Source organism: Salvelinus sp. IW2-2015, linkage group LG23 (assembly GCF_002910315.2).
Source record: "Salvelinus sp. IW2-2015 linkage group LG23, ASM291031v2, whole genome shotgun sequence".
Taxonomy (NCBI): domain Eukaryota; kingdom Metazoa; phylum Chordata; class Actinopteri; order Salmoniformes; family Salmonidae; genus Salvelinus; species Salvelinus sp. IW2-2015.
In genome coordinates this window covers 22,340,678-22,355,331 of record NC_036863.1, presented here as the reverse complement: position 1 = coordinate 22,355,331, position 14,654 = coordinate 22,340,678, and the positions used below count along the sequence as shown (strand labels likewise).

At 42.9% G+C, this 14,654-nt stretch overlaps 1 protein-coding gene and 1 long non-coding RNA gene across 2 annotated transcripts in view; one reads left to right on the top strand and one right to left on the bottom strand.

Annotated features, from left to right (window-relative positions):
- Positions 1–302: 302 nt before the first annotated feature.
- On the top strand, positions 303–2,289 carry LOC111951087 (uncharacterized). The gene is made up of 3 exons (XR_002875559.2): positions 303–693; positions 1,079–1,260; positions 1,468–2,289. It is a non-coding gene; the product is annotated as an uncharacterized lncRNA (long non-coding RNA).
- The window catches only part of LOC111950912 (nuclear receptor corepressor 1), a 128,394-nt gene continuing 116,026 nt past the window's right edge, over positions 2,287–14,654 (bottom strand). The window contains exons 39-48 of the mRNA XM_070434265.1: positions 9,369–9,838; positions 8,944–9,114; positions 7,766–7,914; positions 7,030–7,268; positions 6,648–6,794; positions 6,141–6,283; positions 5,834–5,887; positions 5,409–5,597; positions 5,006–5,182; positions 2,287–4,803 (exon numbers count right to left, since the gene is read on the bottom strand). Coding sequence (XP_070290366.1) covers positions 4,625–4,803; positions 5,006–5,182; positions 5,409–5,597; positions 5,834–5,887; positions 6,141–6,283; positions 6,648–6,794; positions 7,030–7,268; positions 7,766–7,914; positions 8,944–9,114; positions 9,369–9,838 — 1,918 coding nt within the window. The 3' untranslated portion in view covers positions 2,287–4,624. The remainder of the gene's footprint in view (positions 4,804–5,005; positions 5,183–5,408; positions 5,598–5,833; positions 5,888–6,140; positions 6,284–6,647; positions 6,795–7,029; positions 7,269–7,765; positions 7,915–8,943; positions 9,115–9,368; positions 9,839–14,654) is intronic.

Here is a 14,654-nt window from a genome sequence, read left to right as displayed (position 1 = left end):
ACACACTGACACTCCAACACACACATAACATGCACACACATTTATACTGACTCTACACACGCGCACGCACACACACTTACATACAATCATAATTTACGCTGCGGCTACTCTATCATATATCCTGACACCTAATCACCTTACCCCTACACATATCTAAAAGAGTAGGCTGGTGGGAGGAGCTATAGGAGGATGGGCTCGTTGTAATAGCTGGAATGRAATCCTTGGAATGGTATCAAACATGGAAACRTGTTTGACTCCGTTCTAAGATTCCATTCCAGCCATTACAATGAGCCCATCCTCCTATAGCTCCTCGTAACAAGCTCTGATATCTACCGCTATCACCCTGCAAAATATGGTATTGGAACTGGTTCTGTATATAGCTTCTTACTTTCTCGTGTTATTTCTTATTTCTCGTGTGGTTTTGTTCTACCTTATGTTATTTTTTAGCTCTACATTGATATCGATTACTGCATTGTTGGGTTTGGAGCTTGCAAGAAARGCATTTCATTGTACTTGTGCACGTGACATTTAAACCTGAAACTTTAGTTGAGCGTTCCTCAGCTACATTTCTAGTTGAACAAGCAAGGCATATTGTTTTGTTTTCACACGGTTGACTGGCCTGCCCTGCTGATCCTGAGAAATGTGTGGGGGTCCCGTGTGGTTGTTGATAGATCATTGAGCTTGCAACGCCAGGTTTGTGGGTTCAAAGGCCAGTACGAAAAAGTATGAAAATGTATGCACTCTGAATAAGTGTCTGCTAAATTACTAAAATGTCAATGTAAAATATGTTCAGGAGAGTGATAGTTCTCTCTAGCTGCTTTATTTATATTTCTTTGAGCATGTTTAGGTTGTATTTATCCCATACAATTACTGGGATGAATTTGACTCCAATGGAAAGATGGTATGATATGTTTAATGTAAGATTAAATTGGTGTTTCTATAAACGTAGACTGTTGAGTGTAGTGCTTTATACCAAGCTGCATTCCTATACCTGGGCAATTACATTAGTTCCTGAAATTACATGTTCTGACTTGAAAACCACCAGACTGCTTTAAGCGATACATTTCCTATTTTTCAGGAACTTGGACAGGATGAGGGAAGGAGCTTTTGAGATCTCAGGTCTCTGCGGCGTGTCATTGCAGAAGGATGGACGAGGGTGCCTGCCCCCATCCAGGATCCTCATGATGGACTTAAGAGTGGCCAGCCATCTGGCTTAAAAAGCCTGAGTCTGTCATGGGCAGAGGGGTGTGAGGTATTCAGGTGAGACTGCCCAAATAAGGAGGCACTTAGCACACATTGACTATGTTTCTTTACAACCCCAAATGGATGCTAACTGACTGTCTTGGCTTATACAACAAATAGCCTATCAGCTTATATTACACAGTTTTCGTTCTGTATTTCTGTCTATAGACAAGGTAGAGTCCTCGTCTAACTTTAACTGTTCCCTATGTTTCTATGGCTGGGAAGGTTTAGGATGTATTTCCTGCTATTTTCCCTGGGCCAGCCACTGGTCATGGTCCGCCAGGACCCTTCCCACCTCCTGCTGTGGGCCTGAAGATACCGKGCAGCGGAGGACATATGGTGAGAGACCAGATCCGTCAAACAACGATGAGAAACAGCATAGACTAGAACTTTTACATCAATCATTCATGTCTGTTCTCTAAAAAGATTTCAGGCGTACCTCATGGCAGAGATCCCACATTCCAAACCAAAGATTGCATTTCTGGTCCAAGTGTAGCAAAGGGATCAGGGCATCTGCGACCTTGCTCTCTCTTCGCCACACCAAAACAACTTGCACTCGCAGAGTTACCACCACTCTGTAGCTGTTGCTGCTGGCTTTTGCCCTAATCTACCATCTGTTAGTCTTCAGCAGGAATGTTCCATTGAGGGTTCTTCGGCATACCAAAAACATTTTAGCAATGAAAGTTGAATTTTTTGTTAGTCATTTCACTATACTGTAAGGAGTCATTATAATGATATTTTTTAATTTAACCCTAACTGACTTGCCTAGTTAAATAAATTCTTATTTACAATGACAGCCTACCCCAGACGGTGCTGGGTCAATTGTGCGCCGCCTTATGGGACTGCCATATGTGATGCGGCCTGGATTCAAACCAGGGACTGCAGTGACACCTCTTGCACTGAGATGCTGCGGCACTTATAGATGAGTCTTGCCTTGTATTGGATGGAGCCGTTAGTCTCTTGGCCTAGCCCTAGACTAAGTGATGGAGGTCTCAGAACGTGTAAGCCAATGACCAATCAGAGAAGGAAATAAAGATGCAAACGTTTGAGGTGGAGAACTGATCCACTTTATTGATTGGTCTGAACTCTTGTAATAGACTACTAAGAGACATTGTGCGACACAAACATTGCATTTCAACATCATGGGATACACGAGTTTAAGTCTCAAATTTTAAACAGGCAAAWAAAAATAGCACTGGATGTTTGACAGATTGGATGTCACCCAAATGGCACCCTATTCCCTATATGGTGCACAGGCTCTTGTCAAAAGTAGTACACTATATAGGGAATAGGTTGCCATTTTGGACTCACYCATCGAGCTGAAAAGATGCACTAATTATTTGTCTTCATTTCGATTTTCTTTAAGATTCAAGTTTTGTAAACTTTTTGTCATTGCCGTTGTAAACACTTGACATCCCATCAAAAATAGGATGTTGAATAACTGATGTTGAAAATGATAGCAAAAATCTGAGCTCTAGGACTTAAAACAAATCAAAATGTTTTTTGTTAAAAAAAAAAATCTAGTTTAGAGCAGATTGGGATTGTTATTTAAGCAAAGCAAAAGCTGAGAGAACCAAAACACGTGGTATGCTTTCACATATCCAGACATAAAGGACTTGCAATGGAACATTACTGTCATTATCAATGTTGACCTAGTCACAATTCAAAATTTAAAGAAGCTACATGTCTGTTGACAAAAAACGGCTGATATTAATCTAGAATATTGAGAGGCCATGGATTTGAATAGTCACCATGACAGCAAAAAAGCAACTCTTCCTTAACATCTTGACTGTACCCTAAACAAAAGTAAAACTGCAATGCATGTCACACTACAAAACCATGTACCAGCTACAAGAGAAGACAGGAACTCGGTCATAAACATCCAGGTTTCCATGAGTGATGGGCAAAGTCAAAGCACATCTCAGTACAATCCTCTGCAGGAGCGTGAATAAGTTATACAACAGGTAGAAAGTATGCTTTTGTTGTCAAAGGTTACAAAGCAAAAAGTGCAACAATGGTGCAGACCATTTATGTTTGGTTAGTTGTCTTTTTTTGTCTAAAACGCAAGACAAGTCACACAAATCGGTTTTCTGTCTGGACAGTATACAAAAAAAAAGAAGGGGGACTAAGGATACAAAACAAAAACATTAAAAAACACCAACTTATATCTCTGAGAAAATGTGTTTAAAGCTGCCTTATTTTTCTCCAGCCACAAGGCATGGGTGAACCTCTAGAAAAGGTTCCTGATGTACTTTAGTTACCATGACRACATGGGTTGCAGAGTACTGTAAGTAGAACATTCTGCACTTGTTGGAAACCCTAGAGGGATAGCTACGGGTCAGACTGTGTGCCATACAATACACCCACCGTAGTGGTGGTCAGCTTAATCCAAAAACTATTGGCTCAATGACAGAGTTCAGATCAACATGGGGGCCCAGAAGTAGTCATGAGGAGAAGAAACAACATCAAGCTTATTAATTAGTCTTCTTTCACCTTTCTGCTTGCTCCTACACCAGTGTTCTCAACTTGTACCAAATACATTTGTTTTRTTTTTCTCAAGGGTGTGGTGACTGACTGACAAAAGCTTTCTTTAAGTTCTAGATCAGGGGGAATATTGTTACATCCATGCATCATCTTTCTCCACAGTGTTGCAAAGACAGGCATCAAATTACAAAGCCGCAATTGAAATGTTAACGTGTGTTTGTTTCATTCACTTATGTCCACAACAGGCTTTGGTGGTGCTTGGTRGTCAGGGCTTCTCCTACAGTTCTCTGTTCAAGTACAACCCACAGGTTCTGTCTCTCAGCTTCACTGTGGCGCTAGATAGGTGGGGGGTAAGAGATGGACAGGGAGAGACCGACTGATATTCAAGATTAAACCCCCCCCCCCATTCATTCAAAAACAAAGTGGATCCATTTAAAAGCATCACTGAAAGTTCAGAAGAAAAAAAAACACTGCAAAAGGTTACTCTATTTACATACAAGTAACATACAATGATGTTTCTTAAAGAAAAGCATTTCTTTACAGAAATTGACCACAAAAAAAAAATCTCCATCTTTTTACATTACAAGTTCTTCATCACTCAGGCGTTCTCCGTCCTGGCAGGCTGTGTCTATCAAAGCTTCTGGACGTAAAGGGAGTCAGTCAGTCCATCCTGAAGATTCCAGCCCGTCAGAAGTCACTCGCTGCCTTTCTTCCTACTGGCAGCTAGAGGGCGCACTTGCACCAAAAGGGACACCGCCACACCCCCCTGTTCTCCCCACACTCGATCAGCACCAGTAAGTGAGGATAGTTTTGGGGGGTGGGCATGCAGGCCTGTACTGAGAGGCCTACCCTTCCTCTGGGGTGGGATGGGGGGCAGGTAGGATTCTCGTGGCAGGGATCAGTCATCACTGTCTGACAGGGTCTCATATTGCTCTGACAGTAGGGGCTCTCGCTCCCATACACGCTGCTGGGGCCCCAGAGGGCCTCCAGGTGGGGGCTGCTGGGCCTGTATGGAGGTGGGGGGTGTGCTGCTCAGCATGCGCATGGTCAAGGGGTTATAGGGGAACTGCATGGAGCCTGGAGAGTAAAGTGAGACAGGATAGTCATTAGAGGGATTCAGATTGTTCTTTGTGTCTTATGTCAGGCTGAAAATCTATTTTTGAGATACAAGAAAATAAAATCCAGATTTCTGAATACCTGTGTGGCTGTTAATGTGGAATGATGTACAGACAAATGGCCAGACAGTCAAGGTTTATATGGGGCTAATGGCCTTAAGTACCTGTGGACGAGGGCCGGTCCTCCCAGGACCAGGCAGGGGGCTGCTGGTGGTAGTCTCCCTCTGAGTGGACGGAAGAGACTGACGAGGGCCGCTCCCCTCCTGCTGCTGCGTATGCCTGGCCTGGGTTGGGCGACTTTGACTTTCGGCTGTTGGCTTTGCTCTGCAGTTTCTGTTTGCCTGTTGGACAATCAGAYAAATACAAGAGTGTTAGTTATAATGCAATAGAGTTAGCAAAAGCTTAGGACTGGTCTGGTGAGTTTGTTGTAAATATCAGAATTTCTAAGAATTTGATTCCCACGATGGGCCTATAGAGACAGTAATTTCCTTGTGTGTGCATGTGAATGTGTGTCTATTCCTATATAAATGTTTTAGTTGGCTGTATGTGTGCTTGTTTGCCACTGACCCATGCTAGGTGAAGGGTTGGCCTCCTGGCGGGCCTCGTTGCTAGGGGTGTTAGAGCTGGGCTGAGGCCCTCCCTGGTGCTCCTCTGGCCTTTCTTCCAGGTTCCCCATCAGGGCCTTGCGAATTATGTCCTCCAGGCCCAGGTTACTGGCCGGGTCGCTGAAGGAGTGGTTCCTGGGGTTCACGCTACCTGGAGGGCCAAACACACGATGGACGATTAGACAGGGAAGATATGGAGCAGCCAGCACGGTCGTGTTCTTTAGTGTATGCAAACAGAAAACATTTAGAAAAATGTTTGTTTAAATTTATTTTATTCCATTTTGGTGCTTACTGAACACTACCCACAAGTTGCTGGTTTAAATGATTCTAGTTTGTTTGAATGGTGATAGAATGGGATCCTATGGTGTTAGAAATATCTAAACGCACTTGAGCTGGTCACAGCAGGCAAGTTGAAGATCTCTGTGCCTGGTTGTGCATTTCCTGAAAGGAGAAATGATAGCACAGTAAACAAAATGTCTGAAACTAAAATGGGTTCATTGTTAGTCGTTTTACAGTATGCCTTCCTATTACAATGTTTCCCCTTGTGAAAATGAGAAATGAGTGCAATGCATCCCATTATATGTTAATATAATACTGTATAAGTTGAGTTCCATCAAATGTCACATTATTTCCATTTTGGAAAGCTTTCTTAAATGACGTTAGTACAAGGTAGATAAGAAGAGAGCACACTTACCAACATCAGAATCACTGACACCAGAGGAGTTCAACTTACGAATGATCTCCTGCTTCTTGGATTTCACCATAGGGGAGGTGTTCTCCAGCCTGGTGAAGAAGGAGGGCAGGTAGCTGACACTGCCAGGGGAGCGAGAGTCACCCCTGTAACCAGAGAAAGGCCACCACAGGGGTTAAGAGTCAGGCAGCAGATGGCTGAGTAGGCTAGCGTGCAACTGGCACCTCTCCCCAGTTTCCACTCCGTTGGCATGCCAAATGGGTCACAGCTGCCCACAAGACACATTCCGCCCATGGGCACTGAATCCATGTGTCCTTGTGCCAGGGGACGGTATCCAGGATCCACACACACACACAAATGCATGTAGACATACAAAAAAAAATCTGTCATGCTTTTTAGTTTGTCACTTAAACCTCAAAGACACCAAAACATACAAATATGCCTAGTTATAACATTGAAAGACAATGGGAGTACGCCCACTTCTTATGAAGATATGCCAGTCCTACACACCTCATCTCAGGCTGGTCAGCCTCTCGCCTCTGTGATTGCTGCTGCTCTCTGGCCTCTTGTTGTTTATCCTGGTAGCTCTGGGGAGGGGAGATGGGCTCATAGCTCTCTATCGCCCCCCTGCCACCCCGATCAGGGGATTTACCAGGTCTGGGGGAGGCACAGAGGAAAAGATCAAAAAGTGAGAATCTGATGGAGTGGTCAGAGGTGTACCACCAGGGTTATGTTCAGTAGGGAGAAAACGTTTTGCATGGAGATACTACCTGAACACAAGTTTTTGTTTTTCGTTGCAAAACATTTTGCTATGGTGTACCCTAATGACCATGTCCCAGGCTGGCTTGGTGAAGAGGCTGTGTTGGGCTACCGGCAGGTCCTGTTACTGTACCTGGCTCTGGGCTTGTCAGGGGCATTATCGGGAGACACTCTGCTGGGTGTGGGTCTCTGGTGGTGTGATGGGGCCTGGGCCTGGTTTTCTGGGCTGTAGCGGCTGGGGCCCTTGGCACGACCCCCGGGGCCCAAGATAGACACGGGCAGCTGGGCACTCTGGAATGTGGTGGTGGCAGAGATGGTAGTGGAGGACTGAGGAGGGTCCTGATTCCTGGCAAAGTCCTGGGTGATGATATGCTATAAAGGAGAAAGAGGAGAGGACAAGGGGAGAGACAGATCAGGGAGATGTTAGTACTTGGAGGCACACATACATTTTCAGTCACTACTCTTAAAAGTATTTCTCTTAAGCTGTCTAATAGAGGCTGTTGTCAGAGTTGTTGAGATCATCATTTGCAGTTCAGTCGATGGATCACTCAAGATATCATCACTCAACAAAAAGTGGTATAGGATGCATACTGTACATACATTTTTGGTAAAGTAATTTGTATTGATTACACAGAATATGGATAGTTTGACTCAGGAACACAGTTAAAAAGGGTTATGAATGAATGAGTCATTGGACTCTTCTTCAGTCAGTGGGTGCGTTCCAGGCTGACTACATTGCAGTTGCCTGATAGATCTCTGATTAGTTTTAACATATTAGATAACCACATAATATGATATATCAATCTGATGGCCGACTGCGCAGGCAATGACATGGCATGCAACTGTGGAAAGCTACCAGTGTGTCTTACCGAGATGTGGTCAGCCAGGGTCATGACCCGGTGGGTCTTGGGGACCTGTTGGGACTGGGAGTACCCTCCGTCAGCCTGGGAGGAGGGGGGCTGCTGGGACTCTGCTGACTGGCGGTAGCGGATCATGTCAAAGGGACGCATGCCAGCTGCTGAGAATATTCCACACACACACACACAACTGAGTTGCGGGAGGGGGAGATGAGGGGGAGTAGCACTGTATTGTATGCCAGCACCAACTGATATACATTTGCCTCCAGCGGACAGAAATAGCTTGTGTAGCGGTCTGGTGACCAGACGGGGGCTAGTGGGGAATGGAATGGTGTCGTCTGCTATATCTGTTGTACTCAGATGACTCGGGTGAAGAGTCATTCGGGTTGTAGTATGTTTACACCATATCATCACTATAAGATACTGTATGCCTCTGCAGTAACCTGAATTCAATACAGCTTGTAGAGTTGGTTAAATTTTGTATTGAAGTCAGCTGAGTACAGAGATTGTACTGTACTCATGTAGGACATGGTAGGTAACTTAAACCTTGGAAAAGGAAAACAGTACTTGAGAAAGAGTGATTTGAGAGCGTCAAGTGAATACTTCAAGTCTCCATATGGCATCTATAGAGCTTTACCGGTCAGTAAGGGCCAGTTTCCCAGACACATTAAGCCCTTGACTGAAATGCACTTTCAATAGATATTCACTATTGAGCAAGCTTTTTTTTAGTCCAGGTGCAGGCTTAATCTGTGTCAGTGAAACCAGCACTGAGAACATATATTCATGTATTTTTCACAGTATATAGTGCCATCATGTACATACTACCTAAATTGGCTTGACCAACCAGTGCTCCCGCACATTGGCTAACCGGGCTATCTGCATTGTGTCCCACCACCCGCCAACCCCTCTTACGCTTCTGCTACTCTCTGTTCATCATATWTGCATAGTCACTTTAACGATACCTACGTGTACATACTACCTCAATAAGCCTGACTAACAGATGTCTGTATATAGCCATGCTACTCTTTTTTCAAATGTCTTTTTACTGTTTTATTTCTTTACTTACCTACACACACACACACACCTTTTTTTCGCACCATTGGTTAGAGCCTGTAAGTAAGCATTTCACTGTAAGGTCTACACCTGTTGTATTCGGCGCATGTGACAAATAAACTTTGATTTGATCTCACCTTGTGCTGCTGCCTGTGCGGCCCGGTCCCTGTCGGCTCGGTCCCTGTCGGCCCTCTCCCTGTCGGCCCGGTCCCTGTCGTCCTGCTGCTGCTGGGACTGGGCTGGAGAGTTGGCTGGGCTGATCACATCGATGGCTCCTCCACTGGGGATCTCATACCGACTGGACGACACTGCAGGGCCAGGCACAGACACACACACACTTATAAAACAACCCTCTCACTAACATATGAGATATTATAATTTGTATTTATTTTTTGTTATTTGCTATGTTGTTAAGTCTTACATGTTGGGAATTAAAACGCAAACCAAATCTATATCCAGGTTTCTAACCACCACAGCAGTGTTCCGTACTGCCTTCCATCCCATCTGTCCCATTGTGTCTACGTTCTATACTGTTCTATGTCGTTCTATGTGGAAGACTCACAGCTGCTGGAGGAGTCGGAGCTCTGGGAGCCTCTCTCCCGGGAGTCCTTATCCGAGGCGATCTGGCTCGTAATGATGACGTCAATGAAGTTGGCGGCCGTGATGGTGGTCTTTCCTCTGGTCCTAAGCTCTTCCTCGATGCGTGACTTGCTGGGAGGACCCTTGTCCTTACTCCCCTGGGGACCACTGGGCCCCTCAGCATATCCTGGGTGGAGTTTCCCCCCTGGCAGAGACATTGGGCCGTAGGGAGATTGCATGGAGTGTCTGTCTGCCTCCTGCTGCTGCTCGTGCTGCCGCCTGGCCACCGCGGATGATGATAAAGACATGTCGTCGTCTCGGTCGTGCTTGGAGGAGTCCTTGCCCTTGTTGACGTCCATTTGAGGGGCGGAGGCGGCAGCGTCCACCAGGGCAGCCAGGGCGTCGGCTGCAGTGCTGTAACGGGCTCCTGCCTGGGCTGCTGCCGCTGCCGGCCTGGAGGGGGCAGAGAGAGGTAGAGGGTTATGCCTCGATCACACCAACAGCATCATCATGCAAAATGGTATGCAGCATCATCTGGATATGTATGCAACACAAGTTAAACATTCACCTTCTGTCAAGCTGTCTACGCATAGTTTCATGCATACGTTCGATAAATCCAAAGTATGCACCACACAGAACACACTGCCTCTGCAACGCTGCATGGCAAACACACGGTTTCATTGGAAATTAATGCACTTCTGGTGTACCAAAATGCAATGACGCTATCGGTGATGGAGGCGTTAACATTGTATTGGTATTATATATATATATATATATATATATATACATACATACATACATACATACATACACACACTGAACAAAAATATAAACGCAACATGCAACAATTTACTGAGTTACATATCATTTAAAGAAATCAGTCAATTGAAATAAACTCAGTAGGCCCTAATCTATGGATTTCACATGACTGGGAATAAAGATATGCCTCTGTTGGTCACCTTTAAAAAAAATCAAGTGGATCAGAAAACCAGTCAGCATCTTGTGACCACCAGAGTATGTGAGCGGAGCGAAGAGCAGTGTGTGACTAGAGCGCAGAGTTAGATTCCCAAAGGCTGGTGCGTCGGCCTTCTTGCACGCTACCAATTTCACTCCAGTAGCACTCACTTCATGAGCTCAGGGCATGCCCGCTCCAGCATGCATTTGTAGTCTACTTATGTGCTGCTATAGTCCCTTGCTTTAGCTACTGTCATGGAGTTCACTAAATATTGATGGTATACTTACTACGTGCACATGCTAAATGAAAGGAATGAGATGGGTTTATTAACTAAGTGTGTCATTGTAGCAAAATATTTATAAACTAAAACTCAGATCTCTTAAAAGTTTCATTCATTTTTTTCCATTACACACGGCCATAATATGATTTTGTCTCAATAGGCCTGGCTTATTCTCACTTTCAAGGAGCTTTCACTTTTGATTGGGCTATTTTGTATGAAAACCAAATTCCTACCTATAAAAATAAAAACCTCTGCATCTACGCCCAGCCTGTCAAGTGGCCAAAAGGGTGTTTAGTATCTCCAGTGGCTCTGCAAGCACGGTGAGGATATTCTCCACTGCTGGCCTGCTCTCCAGGCACCATCGCATGAGCCTGAAGCCACATTCTCACACCAAACGCCTGTTTTTTTTAWTATTTAAAAAAAAAAAGCAATGCAGACGGAGCCTAACAATGCATTTTTCGTTTAATTTGTATTTAATTGTAAGTAAGTCACAGCCTATATGTGCAATTTATAGACTAATGATTTAATACAACAAAATGTTGTTTAAATGTGGAGCACTTTATGTCCCTACCAGCCAATTGTGTCTCACTCGCAAATGCTTCACAATGCATTTCTTTGTAGGCTACAGCCTTGAAATAATATAGCCTAAATAATACATTTTCGTTCAATCGTGTTTGGCTCCTGACCTATTTAGAGTGTTTGCATGCTGTTTAATATGACATGTAGCCTATTTCAAATGATGAGCACTTCTTACATTAAACTTTTTTTATTAAAATACTTTTCATTCAAATCATATGGTTTGGTTTTAATACTTCAAAACCGAATAGTAGGTCCAGGTAGTCAGAAAAATAGATGGGTGTTGGTTAACCTGTTGAGGACAGAGGGCGCTGTTTTCACTTTGGGGGAAAATCGTGCCCAATTTAAACGGCCTCGTACTCAATTCTTGCTCGTACAATATGCATATTATTATTACTATTGGATAGAAAACACTCTCTAGTTTCTAAAACCGTTTGAATTATATTTGTGAGTTAAACAGAACTCATTTCGCACAAACTTCCTGACCAGGAAGTCGAAAGTCTGAAAACGATGCTCTGTTCTAGGGCATGCCTATAAATGGGCATGATACGTATTAGTATACATGCACGTCMTACACCTTCCCCTAGATGTCAAGAGGCAGTGAGAGAAGAAATGATGTGTTTATCTTGGTCTGAGGTGGAATAAATCCTCTTGGAATGACGTGTCACCCATATCCTGTTTTCTGGAAAGCGCGAGGATGGACCTGGAATTGCCTTCTGAAAAGCTGTCGTTATAGGCGACTACTATCTCCGGCTTTGATTTTATTTGATACATGTGACAATATCATCGTAAAGCATGTTTTTTCAATATAGTTTTATTAGATTATTGAAATTTTTTCGGGACGTTAGGCGTGTTGCGTTGTCTGTGTTTGTTGACGATGGAGAGCTTCGCGCCACTTGGCTAGTGTGCTTACTAATTCAAGAGGGAAAAAGGACGTTCTAAATCCAAACAACGATTGTTCTTGACAAAGGACCTCTTGTACAACATTCTGATGGAAGCTCATCAAAAGTAGGACCCATTTTATGATGCTATTTCATATATCTGTCGAACTGTGTACTATTAGTTTTGCGCCCAGGTTTTGGGCACTGTCTCGCCATAACGTAAGCCTTATGTCGTAATGAAGTTATTTTTAGAATTCTAACACTGCGATTGCATTAAGAACTAGTGTATCTATCATTTCCTATACAACATGTATTTTTTAGTCATGTTTATAAATAGTTATTTGGTCAGAATATGTGAGAGTCAGAAAAATATCCGGACGTTCTGGGAAAAAGATGCTACGTTAGCACAATGTATAACCACTGATTTCAGCTCTAAATATGCACATTTTCGAAAACAAAACATAAGTGTATGTATAACCTGATGTTATAGGACTGTCATCTGATGAAGGTTAGTGAAAATTAATATATTTTGCTTGTTTATTCGCTATCGCTAACGTGCCTATTGCTATCGCTAACGTGCCTTGATGAATGAATGCGGTAGTGTGGTAGGCTATTGTAGTAAGCTAATATAATGCTATATTGTGTTTTCGCTGTAAAACACTTAAAAAATCTGAAATATTGGCTGGATTCACAAGATGCTTGTCTTTCATTTGCTGTACACGATGCATTTTTCAGAAATGTTTTATGATGAGTATTTAGGTATTCCACGTTGGTCTCTATAATTACTCTGGCTGCTTCGGTGCTATTTCTGACGGTAGCTGTGATGGTAACTGCAATGTAAAACTGATTTATAGCTCAAATATGCACATTTTCGAACAAAACATAGATTTATTGTGTAACATGTTATAAGACTGTCATCTGATGAAGTTTTTTCTTGGTTAGTTTGGTTGGTTCTTGGTTAGTTAGGTTGGCTTTGTGCATGCTACCTGTGCTGTGAAAAATGTCTGTCCTTTTTTGTATTTGTGGTGAGCTAACATAAATATACGTGCTGTTTTCGCTGTAAAACATTAAAGAAATCGGACATGTTGACTGGATTCACAAGATGTGTATCTTCATTTGCTGAATTGGACTTGTTAATGTGTGAAAGTTAAATATTTCTCAAAATATTTTTTGAATTTCGCGCTCTGCCTTTTCATGGAATGTGGGAAGGAGTTCCGCTAGCGGAACCCCGGGGCCAGACAGGTTAAATTGTGCTTTTAACTTCTTATGGCTGCAATCCCGTTAACGGGATCGATATGACAACCGCCGGTGAAAGTGCAGGGCGCCAAATTCAAACAACAGAAATCTCATAATTAAAATTCCTCAAACATACATGYATCTTATACCATTTTAAAGGTAATCTTGTTGTTAATCCCACCAAAGTGTCCGATTTCAAATAGGCTTTTCAGCGAAAGCACCACAAACGATTATGTTAGGTCACCACCAACTCACAGAAAAATTCAGCCAAAGCACAAATAGAGATAAAATTAATCACTAACCTTTGATAATCTTCAGCAGATGACACTCATAGGACTTCATGCTACACAATACATATATGTCTTGTTCGATTAAGTTCATATTTATATCCAAAAACCTCAGTTTACTTTGGCGCCATGTTCAGAAATGCCTCCAAAATATCCGGAGAAATTGTAGAGAGCCACGTCAAATAACAGAAATACTCATCATAAACTTTGATGAAAGATACATGTTTTACATAGAATTAAAGATACACTTGTTCTTAATGCAACCACTGTGTCAGATTTCAAAAAGCTTTACGGCAAAACACAATAATCTGAAAACAGCGTTCAGCCACAAAAGCAAGCCATACAGTTACCCGCCAAATTGTGCAGTCAACAAAACTCATAAAAAGCATTATAAATCTTCACTTACCTTTGCTGATCTTCGTCGGAATGCACTCCCAGGACTCCCACAAGAAATGTTAGTTTTGTTCGGTTATGTCCAAATAGCTATTTTTGTAGCGTGTTTGGTAAACAAATCCAACGTCAGGAAGCGCGTTCACTAAAAGCTGACGAAATGTTAAAGTTCCGTAACAGTCAGTAGAAACATGTCAAACGATGTATTGAATCAATCTTTCGAATGTTAACATAAATCTTGAATAACGTTCCAACCGGAGAATTACATTGACTTCAGATGAGCGATGGAACAGAGCTCCCTCTCATGTCAAAGAATGGTCAGGTCATGGCAGACCTGACTAATTCCCCTCTCATTCGGCCCCCCTTCACAGTAGAGGCATCAGACAAGGTTCTACAGACTGTTGACATCTAGTGGAAGCCGTAGGAAGTGCAAACTCATCCATATCTCGCTGTGATTTCAATAGGATCTTGGTTGAAAATCGACCAGCCTCAGAATTTCCACTTCCTGTTTKGATTTTTTCTCAGGTTTTTGCCTGCCATATGAGTTCTGATATACTCAGACATAATTCAAACAGTTTTAGAAACTTAAGTGTTTTCTATCCAATACTAATAATAATATGCATATATTAGCAACTATGACTGAGGAGCAGGCCGTTTACTCTGG